The sequence below is a fragment of the Malania oleifera genome, chromosome 6 (assembly GCF_029873635.1).
Source record: "Malania oleifera isolate guangnan ecotype guangnan chromosome 6, ASM2987363v1, whole genome shotgun sequence".
Taxonomy (NCBI): Eukaryota; Viridiplantae; Streptophyta; class Magnoliopsida; order Santalales; family Ximeniaceae; genus Malania; species Malania oleifera.
The window spans coordinates 43,542,033-43,563,157 of NC_080422.1; the positions used below are offsets into that span (position 1 = coordinate 43,542,033).

A 21,125-nucleotide genomic window follows, 5' to 3' on the forward strand; every position below is an offset into this window, starting at 1 on the left:
TCATTTGTCACTTCCACGTTCAATCTTTTATTTTGGTTTTCATTAAACACCTATATCTTTGCATTTTCCTTCTTCTAGCCTTAGCAAGTTTATAAATGTCTTTTTCTCATTTTGTATCTAGTCTAGTTTATAAAGTATCATAAGCTCTATGTTTAACTTCACTAATAGTCTTTTTTGCATCTTTTCTTGCTTCTTTATATTTTTCAAGATTTTCTATATTTCTACAATTTTTCCATATTTTATACCAATTTATTTTTGTCTTAACGATTTTTGAACTTCTTGATCCTACTACCAACTTTTTTTACTACCCCAAGTATCTACCTTTGGATTTACCTAAAATTTCTTTTATTATCTTTACGATAGAGTTAGCCATTTTTTTCCGAATAGTATTTGCATTTATCTTACCCCTTACTAACTACTGTTCAATTATACTCTTGGATCATTTTATCTTTGAATTTTGCCATATTATCTTCCTTCAAGCTCCACCACCTAGTCCTCTTACGTTGATTTATGTTACTCTTTCTCTTACATTTTTTAGTATGTATAATACAAGAACTCTATGTTGTGTAGTCAAACTTTCACTCGGAATAACTTTACAATCCTTACAAGATAGATGATCCCCCTTCCTAGTTAAGAAGAAATCTATGTGGCTTTTATTAAGCCCACTTTTGAAAGTTATTAGGTGTTCTTCTCTTTTTATAAAACAAATAATTTTAATAACCAAATTGTAAGACATGGCAAAATCTCAGATTGTATCATCAGCCTCATTTTTATCTCCATATCCATGGCCTCTATGTACCCTCTCATGGCCTATATTATCCTTTCCAATGTGTCCATTTAAATAAGCTCCTAATAATGTCTTTTTAGACGTTGGTATACCTTGTAAAATACTATCTATATCTTCCCAAAATTGTCTTTTAAGGTTTTTTGCTAAGCCTATTTGGGGAACATATGCACTAATGACCTCTCTTTCATTGAGATTCCTAAAAAAATGGAAATCCCAAGAAGAAGAACCCCCAAAATGAAGGGATTGATGTGAGCGTTATGTAGCAATGAAAGCTTAAATAAACGAGGAACCTTCTACTCCAATGAGGACTCCCTACATCCTCCCAAAAACAAAATTTTGATGTTACCCACTTTGAATCGGATGAGAGGAAAGAATTGACTAGCTACTTGGGACACGAAATTCTAGGTATCAATTGTATTGAATCCCTTCTCTGTGAGTGTTCTTCTCATTATGTAGCAACATTTGAGCTAATGACATGGCAGCTAATTACGTGGCAGTTACATGGCAGCTAGCAGCTAATTACATGGCAGTTACATGGCTGCAGCTAAGTACATGGAAGTTACAGCTATAATACAAGAATCATGCCATAAATAGATAGGCAAATTATAGGCTAATTATGACTTGATATAATCTGACTTACACCCCCCTCAAATTGATGTGGGTCGATCAAGAAGCATCAATTTGCCCACAAGAAATTGATGGCGCTGACGAGTCATGGCTTTCGTAAAGATGTCAGCAATCTGGAGGTCAGTGGAAATTTGAGGAAGAGAAATGACACGAGTGTCCAGTGCTTCCCGAATAGAGTGACAATCCACTTCAATATGCTTCGTGCGCTCATGATAAACGGGATTAGTAGCAATATGAATAGCACTAGTGTTATCAACATGGAGAGGAATGGGATTAGGCTGAGAGAAACCTAGCTCAGCAAGAAGGCCACGAAGCCAACTAATCTCAGAACAAGCAGTAGACATCGCATGGTATTCAGATTCAATTAAAGATTTCAAAACACGAGCCTGCTTTTTACTCTTCCAAGAAATCAATGAATCTCCAAGGAAAAGGCACCAGCCCGTGACAGAACGACGAGTATCAGGACAACCGGCCCAATCAGCATCACTATAAGCAACAAGATGAATAGGAGAGCCAGAAGGAAAGAACAATCCACGGCTAGGGGACCCCTGAAGATATCGAATGATACGATGAACAATAGCTAAGTGTAAATGGCATGGAGTTTGCATAAACTGGCTAACCTGTTGGATAGCAAAGGAAATATCAGGCCGAGTAATAGTCAAATAGTTCAAGCTACCCACCAGTTGGAGATACACAATAGGATAAGAAAGGAGATCACCCTCCTCACGACGATACTTCGTGTTTACTTTTAGAGGAGTATCCACAAAAGAAGTATCCTGAAGACCAACCAAAGTAATTAAATCCTGTGTATACTTATGTTGATTTAGGAAGATGCCTGAAGGAGCAGTGTGAACTTCCAATCCCAAGAAGTACGTAAGAGGATCAAGATCCTTCATATGAAAAGAGGCGTGAAGATGTTGCTGGAGACGATCAATCAAAGCAGAATCGGTCCTGGTGATAACAATATCATCAACATAAACCAAAAGAAGAACAATACCAGCAGATGTCTTGCAAAGGAACAAAGAAGAGTCATATTGACTTTGCTGAAAGGAAAACTGAATCAAGGTAGTTCGAAACTTGTCAAACCATGCTCGGGGATCCTGTTTCAGCCCATAGAGAGATCGCTTCAACTTACATACGTCCGAAGAAGAGGAGGGGGGAAAACCAGGTGGGAGGGCCATTTAAAATTTCTTCTTTGAGATCACCATGAAGAAATGCGTTTTTGATGTCCATTTGATGAAGCGGCCAGCCTTGTGAAGCAGCAATAGAAATAATTGTACGCACTGTAGTCATCTTGGCTACCGGAGCAAAAGTCTCCTCATAGTCCACCCCATACTCTTGCTTGTTCCCAAGGGCAACCAATCGTGCCTTGTACCAGTCCAAAGTTCCTTTAGAGCGGAGTTTGATTGAGTAAACCCATTTACAACCAATGGCCTTAATATTAGACGGGCAAGGAACCACGTCCCATGTAAGATTATCTTAGAGTGCCCTAAGTTCCTCATCTATCGCTTTCCACCAACATTCATGTTTAATAGCCTTAGAAAACATGTAGGAATGGGAATAGAAGTTAAAGTAGGCATTTAAATCATACTGATCAGGAGGGCATGATACTTGTGCAAAGCGTCAAGGACCAGGTGCAGGAGCCATGTCAGGCTCAGGAGGCGCAGACGGCGTTGGATCAGAGGCGGAAGAAGAGTCAATCTCGAGAGAGGGCAAAAGCGATAGACGTCGAGTATACACAATTCTAGGTTTGAACCGTTCAGGAAGAGGAGGCAATTCATCATAACACGGAAGAACACTAAGCTCAAGCTAGGACTCAACATGGGTAGAAAAGTAATATTGATTTTCAAAGAAAACAACATTATGAGAAGTATGAAATTTGTTTCATAGCAAACATAGCCTTTGTGAGAAATACTATAACCCATAAAGACACATTTAATGGACTGAGCAGAAAGTTTAGGACATTAATGAGAAGGTAAATTAACAAAACAAACACATCCAAAAGCATGCAAATTAAGATAGTTAGGATGCTGATGATGCAAATGAAAATAAGGAGAATCAAAATTCAAGACTTGAGAGGGTAGTCTATTAATTAAGTAAACTGCGGTATATAATGCCTCAACCTAGAATTTAGAAGGAAAAAAGGACTCAAGCAGTAAGGTGTGAACAACGTCCAATCGATGTTGGTTCTTATGTTCGGCCACCCCATTTTGTTGTGGGTTATTAGAACAGGAGCATTGAGACACAATGCCTTTTTGCTGTAAGAAATCATGAAACTCGTGGGACATGTCTTCCCCACCAAAATCATACCGCAAAATCTTAATACCTTTAGAAAATTGGGTCTTAATATATGCTACAAAGATTTGAAAAACAGACAAGACCTCAGATTTGGACCGAAGAAAATAGACCCAAGTATATCGACTAAAATCAACAATGAATGTCACAAAATATTTGTATCAAGCATGAAAAATTACAGGAGAAATACCCCAAACATCACTATGCACAATATCAAAGCATTTTGCAGCACGACTACCATGAGAAGGAAATGAAAGAGTTTTACTCTCTCGAAGTTTGCATACCGAACAATCAAATGACAAAGCTTTAGAAACATGTTCTTTATTGCCTAACAAACCAGAACTTAACATATGAGACTAAACAACAAAGTTCGGATGACCCAAACGTTTGTGCCATATTTCACTCTGAGAATTAACTGTCATACAAGCCAAAGATAAACTAGGAATGGAAAAGTGCAATGGAAAAAGTCTGCCAACTTTAGGCCCCTTCACGAGTATCTTCCCCGACACCTGTTCGTGCACAAGACAACCATCACAGGAGAAATGAACATCACAGTTATTATCAACTAACTGGCCAACTGAGATAAGATTAGTAGAAAGTTCAAGAGGTACATAAACATCTCTAAAAGAAAAATTAATATTCTCGACTTCATCTATAGCTAAATGACTCCCATTAGCTATCTGAATCTGGGATGAACCATGATAAGAGCGAACATTGCAAAGAGTGTCGAACAATCTAGTCATATGATTGGATGCAGCAGAATTAACAAGCCAAGATTGAGATGCAGTAGTACCATTACCTTGGAGCCCTAAGGCAAAAAAGGCTGACATAATCATTTGTTGAACCATCTCTAGAGCAAGGACAGATTGATCACTAGTTGTAGAAGAACCAGCAGAAGAAGAAGACCAACCGCAGCCTGATAGGCATGAGCTTGTCGGTTCTGGGAACGAATAGGACATTCTTTGATAATATGGCCTGACTTCTTGCAGTAATTGCAAAATTTCTTTGAACAATGAGCAGCAATGTGTCCATACTCCTTGCAACTGAAGCGTTGAACCTTTCGCATATCCCTACCCTTGCCTTTCCCATGAGCTGCATACGCAACGACATTAGATGTCATTTTTTCTTGCTGAAAAATGACTTGTGTTGCGAGATGCTGCTCCTCCCGAATTAATTCTCCAAAATACACATCCAATGAAGGAGAAAGATCACAATTCATCAAATTAGAGTGAGTTGCCTTGAATTTAGGCCATAATTTCATCAAAAACTGGTCTCTCTTGCTCTGTACATGAACTTCCTGGACAGCAGAGAGAGATGCAGCTGGCACCTTAGCATAAACCATGTTAGCAAATTCACCCCATAAGTTTTGAAACCCAGAAAAATAATCTTGGATGGAGAGATCGCCCCGAGTGTAATTGGCAATCTCATATTCCAATTGAAAACGTCGAGCTATGTTGTCTTGATTATAAACTCTCTTCAAAAATTCCCACATACTTTTAGCAGTCTTGTACAACCTCAGATATAGGACAATTTGAGGATTAACAGATTCTAAGATCCATGACATTACTCTAGCATCTTTGACCTTCCACTGAGCCAAATTAGAAAGCTCAGTTGGAGTCGGGTCACTACCAACAATATGGCCTCATAACTCCTTCCCCATAACAAATATGCGGAATTGAAATTCCCAAGTACCATAATTTTTACCCGTGAAGCGCTCACCACAAGAATTTGAGTTTGTAGTCATGATGCCCGTAACAACAATAAAAGACAAGGCAAAAAATGCAAAAACCTCCAACCAGCAAAGCACAAAGCAGCCCAACTCACAAAGCCCAATACAACCTAAAAACAATTGACTTAAAATAACCCCTCTTGCTTAATACACTAGAAGCAGGTCAAAACCAGTCCAAACCAGTAAAGCCCAAACAACCCAACACAAAGAAAACAAGCCCAAAACAATTACCTGCCCTAGAAAGAGAAGCAACTGTGTGTGCAATACAATCTGTCCAGCACAACTAGCCACCCCATATCAAGCGGACAGCTTCCGGGTCTCTTAGACTGCCACAAACTCACACTAGAATGTCACCACAATTATGCCTAGAAACTACTGACCACAAAATTCTCCAAGAATGTCTTGGAAGCACCACCCAAGAATGTCTTGGCGGCACCACAATGATGCCCAGACACTACCGATAGCCACAAAACTCACACCACAATGAACCTCTAATGCCTAGAGATTCCTGAAACCAAAGAAAATTGCCTAAGATGACTCAAAAACCCTCACAATCATGAAATAAATTGACCTAGAAAACCTAATTCAAGTTTTAGGCTATGATACCATATCAATTGTATTGAATCCCTTCTTTGTGAGGGTTCTTCTCATTATATAGCAATGTTTGAGCTAATTACATGGTAGCTACCAGCTAATTACATGGCAGTTACAATTATAATACAAGAATCATGCCATAAATAGATAGGCTAATTATGACTTGATATAATTTGACTGACACTAGGGACGGCCATGAGGGATGATGCCATGCTTCTTGACTCCCACCCATTCTATGGGGAATCACCTTACTCCCTTTTAATCACCCTATGCCATAGTAAATCAACTTCTAGAGGGAACCTCCAAAGCTGCCTACAAGGTAGATATTTTTGGATACCACATGGCCAATGCCCAGGTCCCACTTTGACTTAGGTCTACTAATCACTTCCTAGCTAACTAGATGGTCTCTCCTACCCTCACCTGGATCCAACCATAGGAAATCTCGGATCAGCCTCTCTAATGATTTGGATATGTTTGAGGGATTAATAGTTGCCTAAACTAGCATTCACCTTTCTTTAGTACCACAGAAAAAGATCAACTTCAGCAGTTATGGCAAGATGGATCCGGTACCTGCTTAACATAAAAACTTCCTGTCAACTAGCATCCTGTAGTGATGGAAATGCACAATTGATGAAATAAGAGAGATCAGCCCAATCCTTCAAAGTTTTTCAATCTCAACTTACTTGTGTTCAAAATTTTAACATCCATAATGCCCCCATTTGTGAACATTTTGGTTTTTGAAGGTGGGGGGAAGTTTCTCTTGGAACTTTCATTTCTTTAGGCATCTAATTGATGGAGAGGAAAATGAGCTTTATTTTGCTTGTTACAGCACTCAACTCATTTCAGCTTTCCTGCATAGATGATAGGAGGATTTGGATTTTGGATAGTTTTGGCATCTACTCTTGCTTATCTTTCTATTCTTGTATTATTCGGTCTCCTACATCTCCCTCTATAGAAAATCATATTTGGAAAGCTAAGGCTCCTTATAAGGAGGGCTAAGAAGAGGATGATAAAGGATTTGATGGTAGCATTGCTCTTGATATTTTGTTTTTTTACAATCAGCCCAGTAATAGTGATGTCTAACAATTAAGACCTCCTGAGTTGCAGCATAGAGGGTGCACTCTTGGTTCTTCACACAGCAGCAAGGTTCCTTCCAGCATGCAGCAAGGTTACATTCAGGTTTGCAAGGCTCTGAAGATGGGCTTTCTTTGAAATGGAGCAGGAGTCGAAGCAAGTTGTGATAAGATTGACGTAGTGTGGGAAGGGCAGCAAGCGAGTGGAATCTTCAAATAGACCACCTCCATTGATGCTACATCTGTTTTTTGGGTGGCAGAGAATGATGCACCCAATCAGAGTCTACAGCAGCTGGATTCCAAGTGAAGTCCAATGATAATGCAATTGGGTGTAATAAAGAGATTAAGAATCGAAACAGGTGTGGGGGAATGCTCTCGGTTTTGATAAGGAATTGATTTGGGCTGGATGTTTCAAAGTTTGTAATCAGAGAGCACTTGTTCAAGCAGGTGCTGAGATGCAAAATGTGCTTGAAGACAGACAAATTAGTTCTGCTGGGAGGACTAAAATCTTTAGAGAGGAACAACGATGTAAGCTTTACCATTTGGAGAATCTAATGGAGGTGAAAGTGGTATTAGATGAGAAGGTAGGGGGGGTAGATGTTAAGAAGAATTGAGGTGATGCTTTTGATGATGATATTTATTGTATTAGTGAGTTTGTGTGTTGCAATGGATTTGCTTGATGAATGTTGCAAAGAATTTGGGTATGACTAAGATCCATCAGATGCATTGGGGGATATTTATCATGTGTCTCCCACCATGTTATAAGGTCTAGAAGGTATTTCCATCTTTGGAATTGGATAGAGAAAATTGGGTGAATCATAATAAGCAGGATGGAAGCTACATCTTCTATGAATGAAGTTACTAGAAAGGATTTTGAAGCTCAATAAATGATAAAGAATGGGAGTATGGTTGTCTGATGCTGGAGGCAATGAGGTTCGGCAGAATGGTAATAAGAGCAAGGCAACAAAAGGTCAACATGAATTAGATAATTTAAAGTGGTCAATTTGTTTCCCCCTTTTGCTTCCTTTAGTCTTTCATCTTTTGATAAATTTCTTTTGTTATGAAAAAAATTCATGAGAAAGGTGAAGTTTATAAAAGATAAGTTGGAAATTTGGAATAAAGAGTTATATCAAGCTAAAAGAGAGGAAGGATGTTGGAGATGGAAGGCATTTATAGATTGTTGAATGATGGGGGTAGAGCTAGAAGAGTTCGTTTGAGTAATGGCTTGAGGATATTCCCATGAGAGGGGGATATTTGTTGGAGAAAGAAGTTACGTTTAAAAATGGATTAAGCATACTGATTGTAATTCTTGGCTGTTTCATAGGGTTGCTAATGTGGAAAGGAGAAGAGCTTCTTAAAGAGTTAGAATTAGATTTTGGTTTCATGGTGAGAGACTAGAGTTAAATAGGTGACTGGATTTTGTTTTTACAATGAGATGTATAATGAGTAAGTTCAAGTCAGGGAGATGGTTGAAGGGCTTGGCTAGAGTCCTATTAAGGAAGGGAAAACTCATTGGTTAGAGAGGCCATTTCAAGTTAAGGAGGTCAATGCGGCATAGAGAGGTAAGGCTCTAGATCCTAATGAATTTTTTTTCCCAAAAACTATTTGAGTGGTTACTAAGGAAGATATTATATGGTTTTGTCATGAATTGTATGGTAATGGGCATGGTTTTAAAATGCAAACCAGTGACCAACCCAGTGATAGATCAGAGGTAAATCGGTGACTGAATTTGGTTCTTACTCAATACAGAGTTGGTAATGGTAATTTTATTCATTAATGGGAGGATCCTTTAAGTTGGAGATGCTTCTTTGTCTACTTTGTCTCAATTCTCTTTTTTGTACTTTCTTTTGTGTGTAATTAGGGGTGTAAGTGAGCCAAGCCTATTCACGTCCTACTTGGGCTTGACTCACTTGTGACTTGGCTCAACTTGTTTCTATTTGAATTCGAGTTGAGCTTGAGTATTCGAGCTGCTTAATGAGTTGAATTTGAGTTTTGTAATAATTTCACGAGCCTAGTTGAGCTTTTATAATTTCATCATTTTTAATTTTTATATTATATAAGTCATATAACATATATTATATGTATTTGATATTATATATACATTAGATTATTTTAAAACTAATTTATATTCAAATTGAACTTAATTGGGTTGAGCTCAAGTTTTAAGAAATTGTAGTCGAGTCGAGCTCAAGTTCAACAATTTTGTGATAGATTGAGTTTGAATTGAGTTTCAAGTTCAAATTTTCGAGTCGAGTCAAGTTTCGAGTATCCCACTATGTCGGCTTGGCTCTCAGCCCTACTTGAATACACTACTATTTATAATGCTCCAATTGTTTTTTTTTTTATTCTTATTTTTCGCCCCGGGGGGGAATCTCTCATGGGATTTACTTTTTTTTTTACCCTGGAATCTCAATGACAGATAGGAGTGGATTATCTTGTCAACTAATGGTGATTTTTATTTCATTTGTTCATCATCCTAGGTGTGAACTCATACTTGGCAAGGGGATAGTTCGTATCCTTTCACCCATACTCTTTTTTGGCATTGTTGTTGAAATCTTGACTCCTTTTCCTCTGGAGAGTACTTTTTTAGAAGGATGAGGTTTCCTGTAGGCTCTATAATGTTATCCTGGGGTTTGGTTATTGGCGGAATTAATGTAATTACTCCTTGTAGTTGAAGAGGCCTAACAAAGCATTCAGTTTACATATTTGTATTATGTGCTTCGTTTCTAAGGAGACAAGGGAGCACTTGTTTCTGCATTGTGAGTGGATAGACGGGTTCAATGCAAGCTTTTTACCTTTGCTGGAGTGGCGTTGGTGCTTTCTCTTGTATGACTTGTTTATGGCAAAGCTTTGGGCCCTTGGGGTTTTGGCAAAAGTAAGAGGCAAAAGGAAGAAAGGGAAGTGTTGTAGCAGTCTGCATGGTTTGACTATTATTTTATTCTGTTTAGAGAGATGCTATAGTTTTTAAAGGTCAAGCTACTCCTTCCAGCTTCTTCTGGATAAAGTTGTTTTTCTTGCTTCTTTTTGGATTTTTAGGTTACATTTGGTTCCATGGATGTTTATTCCTAAGAATGTTAATGGTTGCAGTAGAAGAATTTGATAGTTTATATGAAAATATATATATTATTACCATAAAGCAAATAAAAATGCAAAAAATTTTATGACTTCGTAATAAGGAATATGCAATGAATAACTTTTCTCAAATCTTGCCATTGGAATGCCTACTCTTTTTTTTCCTATTTCAGGTTGGATTGAATAATAAGGAATAGACAAGGATTTACTATTGCCATGGGAGAATGTTCCCAAATTTCTGTTTGCGTCCCATGTTAATCCTAGGATAGCTATTCCACAAACCAAACATAACCATAGCTTCTTGGGTATTTTGAGGTGTTTCATTGATTGATTTGCACACTTGAATTGGGGGTCACCATGGTCTTGAATTTCCGCAAGTTGCTAGTTCTCCGTTGAAATTTCCGTTTTCCTCCACCCTTATAATCGAAATGGCAGTCAATTTTTGTCTTACAAAATTTCCATGGAAATTTCCACAAATCATTCAAAATTTTTCAAAATTCAAAATTTCAGAAAAATATGTCAAAATTATAGCTATAGAATAATTTTTCCTTAAGATTCAAGACCAAAGTTTTGTTGATATTTTAACTATATAATAAAGTTTCCTATGATTCAAGACCAAAGTTGAAACTTCTTGCTTAATTAATTTTTTCTTCTTTTATTGAAGTTGAAGACTATTACAAGAAGAATATGAATGATAGCTTTCACATATTTAAAATTGCATGAAAAGTTAAACTTGATATTAGTTACAACATTTTATTTGATCATTTTCTGTTTTGTATGGTAAATAATATTAAACTAATTTATGGATTTCATTTATATTAATTGAGTATGTTTGATATTATTATTATTATTATATTATAGTTGTTACACCCTATGTTACATGTGTGTCATTTAAGTATTTTATTTATAATACTTTAGTTCTAAATCTTAAATTTTTTTGTTTATTAACAAGTCCAAAAGTTTCATAGAAGCATTCCATGCTTCACTATTGATTTCCGTCATTTTAAAAAATTGAAATCATAATTGACATTAAAACTGAATTTTCCATACTTAGCTTTGAAATTTTAGTAGAAATCAAAATTTAAGACCTTGGGGTTGGTGGTAGCTGTTTTGTAATTTTTTGTTTTTATATCTTCATGGACATCTTGTATTCCAACTTTTATGCTTTTTCCTGATCTCTTGATATATTCTGTTTTCTATGTGCGCCTCCTTGCCCTCCCCTCCTAAGTTTTTTATTCAAGGTTGATTATATGCATCTTATAAAATCTATTCTAGTGACAGAATTCTCCATTGGATTAGTGTTTGAGTGAATCTTAGTTGGTTTTGCTTAACTTTCTAATACCACTACTATTTTATCTTTAAATTATTGCGTAATTGTACAGCCTTTTCCATAATTTTGTTTTATGCATCTTGTATATGCAACCAACTTATTGTAGTTTTGTTTTCTGGAACAGGATTATGCCTGTTTTGTCTGTACTTGTTTGCTGAAAGCTCACAATTGATCAGCACATGTTTCTCTCAGTTTCTAGGGAGAAGAGACTGCACAAATGAGGCACAGGATAACATGTAGCTTCTAATATCTGGTAAACATGCATTTCAAAGTCCAATAATTTTTCTGTTTGGTTGCATGGGTAGCCGCACCTACCTTTTGCCTCTGTAAATACTACTTATGCTCCATATTTGGAGAATTACATATTTGTTTTTACAAAAAATAAATAAATTCATTGAGAAAATTAAGAAAAAAATGGGGCACTTGATCTCTTTTCCCGTATTCTTGGCATGGAGAAAGATATTCATTCAGAGAGAGAGACTAAAATGGACAAGATGCCCTTAAGACTAGAAAAAAAGAAAAAAAAAGAAATAAAAAGACCACTACAACAGGTCTGTATCCGTATATCAGGAATTTTGTGGGAAATGATCAAAAGAAACCTTCATATTTCATGATAACTGGCATCCTACTGGTTCCTCCCATGCTAAGGTATGGCCTCAAATTATTGAAGGGTCTAGATTTACATTTGAAACTAAAGTTGCTACAGGTTTGGTAGATAATTCCTAGGGTTTATCTTATTCTTCAATCAATTCTTCAGACCTGCAGAGTACCTGTTGAATTAGAGCTAGATATCCCTATTCTTGATCAAGTCTATTGGCATGGTGGTTCCATTAGATTTTTCCTCTTAGGGGGCGTTTGGTTCATGACATAGAAAATATTCCCATGATGTGATATATTTTGAATTTTTATTCTTGAGAATGAAATGCTCGCCTTATGGAAATATTTTTGTTTAGTTCACAATATAAGATTCTCAAGTATGTAAACTAGATGGCCTTGTATCATTATATCCTTGACATGTGCATAAATAATGTTTTACAACAACAAAAAAACCAAACCTTAGTCCCACTAAGTGGGGTCAGCTATATGAATCATTTTCCGCCAATTTATGCGATCATAGACTATTTCTTTTGATAGATTCAAGGATATTAAATTTTTACTCACTATCTCCTCCCAAGTTGTTTTAGGTCTACCCCTACCCCTTCTATTGTCCCGCATAGTAACTAAGTCACTCTTCTTCACAGGGGTACTATGTGGCCTACGTTGCAAGTGTTCATACCATCTGAGTCGTCCCTCCCTTATCTTATCTTTTATAGGAACTACACCTAACTTACTACAAATATGTTTATTTCTTAATTTATCTTTCAATGTTATACCACTCATCCATCTAAATATTCTCATCTCGGCAACTTTTACTTTTTGAATATTATGTTTTTTCATCGCCTAACATTCCGATCCATATAGCATATCTGATATAACTGTCCTATAAAACTTCCCTTTCAATTTTAAGTGTATTCTATGATCACATAGCGCACTTGAAGCACTTCTCCATTTTACCCAACCTGCTTTAACTCTATGCATTACATCATCTTCAATTCTCCTTCAACTTGCATAATAGATCCAAGGTATCGAAATCTACAAGTGCAATTTATTTCTTCATCATCAATTTTAACTTTGTCTCCAATATTCCTCCTATCATTACTAAAATTACATTTCATATATTCTGTTTTATTTCTACTTATCCTAAAACCTCTAGATTCCAAAGTTTCTCTTCATAATTCTAACTCAGTTTCTACTCCATCCCTAGTTTCGTCAATTAATACAATATTATCTGCAAACAACATACATCATGGAACCTCCTTTTGAATACTCTTAGTTAATTGGTCCATCAGTAAAACAAAAAGATAAGGACTCAAAGCAGATCCTTGATGTACACGTATGATTATTAGAAATTCTCTAGTTTCTCCATTTATAGTCCTTACACTAGTCATTATTCCATCGTACATATCCTTAATGACATCGGTATACCTACAACATACACCCTTTTTTTTTTTCTCTTCTAAAACTCACCATAGAACTTCCCTAGGTATCCTATCATATGCTTTCTCAAGGTCAATAAATATCATATGTAAGTCCCTCTTCTTTTCCCTAAACTTTTTCATTAACATTTTCTACTAAGCCAACTTGAGGAGCATAAACACTAATGATATTTATTATCTCTTGTCTTAATACCATCTTGATTTTTATAATTCTATCCCTTACTCTAGTTATATCCACAACGTTATCTTTTAAGTTTTTGTCTATTATAATGCCTACTCCGTTGTTATGTTTTTCTTTTCCAGTGTACCAAAGTTTAAATCCTAATTTATCGATTTCTTTAGCTTTCTCCCCCTCCCACTTAGTTTCTTGAAGGCAAATTATATTAATTTTTCTTCTAATCATTGTATCCACAATTTTCATGTTTTTACCCGTAAGTGTCCCTATATTCCAAGTTGTTAATCTAATCCTAGTTTCCTGAACTAACGTCTTTACCTGCCCACGTCCAGAATGATGCAGGAACCCTCGCATATTTGACACCGTACCTGGACGCCGACACAGCGTGTCGCTTCGGGGCGACGACCTAGCCCAACCTTGCCCACTTTTCGCTACACCCGGGTGGTTCAAGTGCAACGCGTCACTCGTAAGGGACGCCCCAGCAAATATTCGGTAAGAATTCATATCATAGTGATCTGACAAATTTTACGCTGGCTGTCAGTTACCTAATGCAACCCTCCTCCTTAATCCGGGTTTGGGATCAGTTGTGTGTGAAAAAATTAGGACATTAAGTGCATCACAGGCGGAGTTATAAATAATATATGATAAATAATTATATTTTAAACGCAAAATCTTTTGTAGAATTGTACCTACTTAAATCTATATCTTAAAAACTTTCAACGATGATAAAAAGTCAATACCTAGTATCCAATTAATCATAACAATTGGGGGAAAAGTGGTCTCTGCAAGGATTACTATTTTATTATAACATGATGATATTATTATTTTCATTTTTCTTAATAATTAAGTGTGTTAAGAATAATAATAGTGCATAGTAATACAACATTATGGGACATTGATGTATAATTGGCTAAAATAGTAAGGGTGATGTGGTTCCAAAAGCAGAATTTGTATGAGAATGAAATTTTATGAAACTTACTCATGAGAGAAGTGGAAGCTGTTCATGTTTTGTGGGATTTTTTTGTTTTCAGGATTGCTAAGATATCCTCCATGTCAAATTTCTGTACTAAATAAATACGAGAATGATTTGCCATGGGCATTCCATTCGGTGGAATGTTGAAAGATAGTTGTGAGCTTAATGCCCTCTTAAAATACACTTGGGCCCTAGGAATTTCAGAAACTTAAAATGCTGTCTGGGTCAAGAGGAATATTATTAAATACTGTGGTTATTTTTCTTGGCTTTCTATTACTTTGGACAAAGTTTTCCAATGGGGACTGAGGACTCATCTGCATATTGTGTTGATCATTGTCTTGATGGCAGAGACCATCTCTTCTTCAAGTGCAGTTTTGAGGTAATTTTCAATCGGGTTTATGCTAGCTATTTTGAAGATAAATCTGAAGGTGACTCGTATACAAAATGCCAATGCATTTACCCACACCGCTGCTAAATATTTTCATTCTTTGTTTATAAATTGGTTTTGGCAGCTTGTATCTACCGAAGTTTTGGAATGCAAAAATAAACATGAGCATGAAAGGATTCACACTGATACTAAAGACACTGCTAAGAGGATCTTTTGTTTGGCGTAAAAGGCAATTTGATGGGTTCTAGGGAAGCTCATGGTGAAGGTAAAGGAAGGTTGTAATGGTAGCTTTAGGACAATTGGCAATCCAAGATCCTAATTATAGGTCAAAATGGCTCAAAGTAAAGCCAAAATCTAGTGAAAATTTCAAAATATGGTGGCTAAACTTAATTCATCATGATTTTTGTAAAATGCAAGAGAACTTGGAATTGCTCCACATGGGGGCGTGCCGCTATTAATTCTCCTCTAGTAGTTGGTCTCAAGGGGCGATGATTTCAAAAGAGTATGGAATTCCAAAATTTGGTGAGTCAATAATGAAATAGGCCTTTCCATGGTTTTTGGTTTTCAATGGCGGTGGAGATGTTGTGAAACGATTACAAGAGGGACTTGGAAACCATCGTAGTTTTGAGTTAAAATTGCAAACTAGTGGTGCTCTAGGTTTTTTGGGATTTTCCCACAATTTTTGAGCCTTGAATGTTTTGAATCACAAACGTTATAAATTGTTTTAGGATGTGGCTTGATATTTTTTCTTTCTTTTGGGATGATTCTTGACAATAGAGAAAAATTATGAGAGAGAGAGAGAGAGAGAGATGGTTTCATACATTGTATAGACACACTACTTGCAAAATTACAACTAACAAATTACAAAATTACTCCAACTATAACATAACCATAAAATAACCTCAAAGTACTTAATATACAAAGAAAAGGGGCTTCATTGTGTTCATCATGAAGCTCCCGTGCATGCACGGTTTAGGAAAGGGACAAACTATAATGGGTATATAGTACGCAACCTTCGGTTACTTTTTGTAAGAGGTTGTTTCCATGTCTCGAACTCGTGAGCACTGGGTTTCACGATGACAAATTTGCTATTGCACCAAGGCTCCCCTTCGCGCACAATAACCCTAAATTAAATACAACTCCAAAGTTGATTATAAATTTTCACAAATTTAAATAATAATCTTTGCTATAATGTAGTCAACCAAAGCTCTTCATTTGAGTTTCTCCATCAGTTGCACTTGCAGTGGGAGGAGGGGACATGTATACCTCAAAGAGAAAGAGAGAATATTAAAAACTGCCACCATGCTGCCATGCATGAATAGTGCAAGTTATAATTGACAAATGTAATCTTATTTGCTTTTCAAAAACCACTTAATAAATTGGGTATGTTCAATATTTTTTTAGTAAGTACTCTTTGAGAACATGTCAAACATATAATCTGATGTTGCAAAATTATATATTTTAGCATCACAACTTGCTAAATATGTTATATTTCTCCCTTGCTAATATGTCTTAGGATGCTTAGGTCCTTTAGAACATAAAGAAAAAGAGGTATTGTCTCTTTCCCTAGAGAGTAATTTGTAGAGCTAGACGAGGAGAGTATATGTTTGTTGGAGGGATTCACCGGGCAAGTTGTCCTAAAATCCTAAGGGTCTTATTTGGTATTGTTATTGTTTTCTATTTTCCGTTTCTATTTCTACATAGTGAAGAAACATGTTGTAAAAATGTGTTTGTTTATGTTGCTAATTTTTTATTTTAATTTTCGGTTTTGAGTTGTTTGCAAAAAAAAAAAAAAAAAAAATTAAAACCATATTTTATGAATATTAGTTGTTTTGGAAACCTATTGTCAGAAATTTTAATATCTAAAAATGGTTTTTTACGATTAAATCATTCATTTTATACACTTGTAAATCTATATTAAAATAAAAAGAGATCATATGAATTCAAATATAATTAAAAATAGAAATATGCATAAAATTGAAAAAATAATAATAAAGTCAATTACAAAATATTTTTACTATTTTTCAATTGTCATGTTCAATAAAATTTTTATTGTAAAGTAAAATTTGAAAGTATAACACTTAAATAAAATTATTAGAATATTTTTATTTTTATTATTGTACCTTTTTAATGTGTTATTTGCAAATTTGTTATTTTAATCATATTTTTACACTATTATTTGATTTAAAGATGAAAATGAATATTTTTTAATTAAGTTTTAATTTGTTTTAGTTTTATAAATATTAATCGAACATGTTGGTTTCTCATTTTTAATTTCTATATTTGGTTTTTAGTTTTCGAGGTTTCTGGTCTTCATACCTGTCTTAATCTCGGTAGCATACAAAAGAAGGGAGACACATTGTCTCTTTTGAATGTGTGTGTACGCGCGCGTGTGAAACAACTTCATTTTACTAAAAGTGGCATCATTTCAACCTTTTTGGTTATTTCCAAAATTGCTAAAATGACATTTCATATGTAAATAGTGTTGTTTCGATATTTGTTCAATAGAGTCGAAACGAAAATATTTTGCTGCAAAACAACATTTTTTTAAATGCAACATCAGATTATATGTTTTGCTAAAAATTATTAAAACCCAAAGTCAAGCCCCGGAAGGATAGAAAAAAAAAAAATCCTCAAGAGAAAAAAGGGTAAATGTCAATTTCTGAAAGTGTTTTTCATCAGACAAGAACCCCCTAGGGCACTTTTATAGAAAGGGGTCTTAACAAATAGGTTGCAGAAATTGGGATGAACGACATTGTTCACATCAGAACTAGTCTCCTTTGGATATATTAAATTATTATTTCATATTGCTATTCTTCTTCCTCTTCTCTTTGAGACCTCTTACATCAAGCATATGTTGCTTTGGATAAACATTTCTTCTTTTTTTTTTTTTTTTGAGTAACGCCGGGTGTCCTTCGCTGGCATCTACCAGAGCAAGCCCTGGGACGCACCATAGCAGAAACTAATCCCATGCCCCACAGTTCCCACCCCAAGGCCCTGTTGGGAGGTAAATCAAGATTTGCTCAGTGAAGCAGGAATCGAACCCGAGATGCCTACTTGGGTTACAGGCACGTCCGGATCCACTCTTGCCACCTGAGCCAGCGCCCGGGGGTTCCTACAATTCTTTCTTGCACAATAGGAATAAGAATCACAGTACAAGCCTCAAAAGTCAAATCTTTGACACGGGTGTCCCTACTAATTCTTGCATCTAACTCTAGGAGCTTTGATGTATTGAATGAATATTTTGACCCCCAAATTACCATGGGTAGAACAATAACATTGATTTCTTATATTGATTTATCATAAATCCTTTTACGTAGTCGTGTCAAGTTTTTTTCTCAAATGAATTAGAAATTCTATTGCATAAGATAAACCAAAGTTGAAAATGAAAAAAATAGGATTTCTAGTGATCTGAAATGGAGCTTTAGAAATAGAATTAGAAGAAAAAACTCTATTCAAGATGCAAGCGGTCGTTTTCAATGTCTCATTTCGTAAATATATATTAGACAAATGATTAATATTCAACTCTTTATCAAATCTCAAGAACGTAATTTTATCTTTTAACGACACTAAGCTTTGTGCATACTATAATGGGCCACATTTCACCTTTGGTGCAAATGTTCAGCAACATGTTTCATGCCTTGGCAGCATTCATTGTATTGGAATATTCTCCGCTTTTATGACATCCTACTATTTTAATTACCCTTCTACATTAATTTTCAATTTTTTTAAGGGCGGACCATGGATCAACGGGAAGGTTGTTCCTTTGTGATAGTTGGTCATGGGTTTGAGTCTTAGGAAACAGTCTCTCTACATAAAAAGTAGTAGGGATAAGCTTGCATACACTGTGACGACCCTCCCCTTACCCTTGCAAAGCGAGGAGTCTTATGGACCAAGGACACCCTTCAACATTACTTTTCAACCTCAATCTTATGAATTTTTGAAACATCAAGTGCATTCGACTTAGAGGAAAAACTCTCTACAAAGGTGACCCTTAATGCAAGGGAATAGTCCACAAATATTTGTTTAAATAATTTTCAAAACATGATGGCCAATCATGGAGCCTTGTCATTTGATTTTTGTCAACTTCTCTTTAATGCAATTTATACAAGTCCCAAAATCCACAAAGTTGAGTAAAGTGAAATTCAGTCATTTCCGTTAGTCTTTTAAGTTATATATTCAGAGACGTTTACAAACGCACGAAAGTGAAATTCGGTCATTTCCGTTAGTCTTTTACGTTTATTATGGAGCTTCAAAATGATGGTAGCGAGTCGCATGATTCATTTAAATGAGTGCAAACTAAGGTTCGGTTTGGTTTAATTAATGGATATGGCTAACCAAAATTTTTTTTTTGAATTTGACTAATTCGCTGTATCGACGGATTGCACAACCCTAAAGCAAACTGTGACTTTAGAGCTTGTTCTCAAAACTATCCTTTGAAAAAAATTAGCATAGCTTTAGGTCTAAAACTTCGAATGATGCACATTTGCAACCATTTAAAAATGGATTTTTAAGACTTTGCAAATATATAATATTACTAACCTAAATTACATGGATGAAAAAACCATATCAAATTAAGAGATTGTTATGTTCTCTACCCATGTGCTTTGAGAAAATATAATTGTTTTCCTAAAAAATGAGTGTAAGTATGCAATTAATTCCATTCAAAATTTAATTTCAAGGATAAAACTTAAGATCCAAATATAATAAGGATAGTAATCAATAAAAAATGATGGAGAGAGAGGTGTGAAAACTATATTTTCTAGAAATAAGGTTGAGGCATATCCTATACATATGAGAGAGAGATAAAAACAATGAAATTCCTTTACTTCGTTTTGGAAAAAACATGCTTGCACTCCTTAAACTATTAAAGGGGCAATGAAATTAACATTCATTAAATAAAATATTAACAATGTCTTAAATATATATATATATATATAAATTTTTATATATATTATATATTTATACATAATATATATTCTATGTTTTAATATATTTTTTTTTTGTCATTTGAGCACAAAATAATTTTGTCCTTTTCACCTTTATGGTCATCTTTGCCACACTCATATTATTAAATATTTATTAGATTAATAAAGGTAATTTTGTTTGAAAAAATTACTAGCCATTCATGTAACATATAAATTACAATAATCTTTTAGATTTAACATTATTTACTTTTTGCAACCATGAATATAATTTGAGGGGTGTACTTTAAGAGGTCATTTTGTAGTAGATGGTATAATTTAGGGGACGTAAATATAATTTTTCTTTTCTTTTCTTTTCTTTTTTGAAAATGAAGAAAAATGTAACATATTACGGAAAAATATTTTTATGCTCCTGATCCAAAAATCAATATACTTGGCCTTCCTACTCAAATTTCTGTAATTTTTTAATTTCGTTATTTAAAAAAAAAATTTATTTTTGACCAATAATATATATATATATATATATATATATATATATATATATATATATATATGATTGTAGTTAGCTCCCTAAGTATGTTTTGTTTGCTAAATGTCTATTATAACGGAATAATTCTATTATAAAAATTTGATAGCTTGCCAAAAAAAAAAAAAAGATGTTGTAATTATAAAGTAAATGGAAATTCAAAAAAATTTTATGAAATAAATAGATAAAGAGTACTATTCTCGAATTTCAACAAAGAAATATCCATTTTATGTGACGACCCCAAATTTCTACCATTTTTTTTTATCTTTTATATATTCTTTTTGCAACAACATTTAGTACTCTGATACCCATAATGATCTTCACTATAATGTCCTGGACGCAAAGTGGTATCGAGGATACTTGTTCATAAATCATATCATCTATGCAGCGGAAAACATAAAATACTTAAACCTTATTTATAATACCAGAGTTTCAATATTTCCCAAAATATACATATACATCTATCAAAAATCCACAAAAACTCCTAGGGACTACTCAAAATACATCTTTCAATAAAATACTTATCCTGCAACTAGAGCAGTACTAAAGTCCCCTCTATCTCCAGGCTCGCTCCGCATGTCGGTCTGGATTTACT

At 34.9% G+C, this 21,125-nt stretch overlaps 1 protein-coding gene across 12 annotated transcripts in view; it reads left to right on the forward strand.

Annotated features, from left to right (window-relative positions):
• Positions 1 to 21,125, forward strand: part of LOC131158067 (reticulon-like protein B23) — a 78,532-nt gene that overhangs the window by 27,460 nt on the left and 29,947 nt on the right. For 2 of the 12 annotated variants that reach the window (XR_009137399.1, XR_009137393.1), the window contains 4 exons: positions 11,632 to 11,760; positions 14,051 to 14,210; positions 15,040 to 15,070; positions 15,204 to 15,652. Coding sequence is in view for 3 of the 12 variants with exons in the window: in XM_058112629.1 (XP_057968612.1) it covers positions 11,632 to 11,747 (116 nt within the window). In the remaining 9 variants the exon portion in view is untranslated. Of the gene's footprint in view, positions 1 to 11,631; positions 11,923 to 14,050; positions 14,390 to 14,749; positions 15,071 to 15,203; positions 15,653 to 18,011; positions 18,395 to 21,125 lie in introns of those variants that run through there. The other 10 variants (XR_009137397.1, XR_009137400.1, XR_009137401.1 and 7 more) reach the window with 7 other exon arrangements.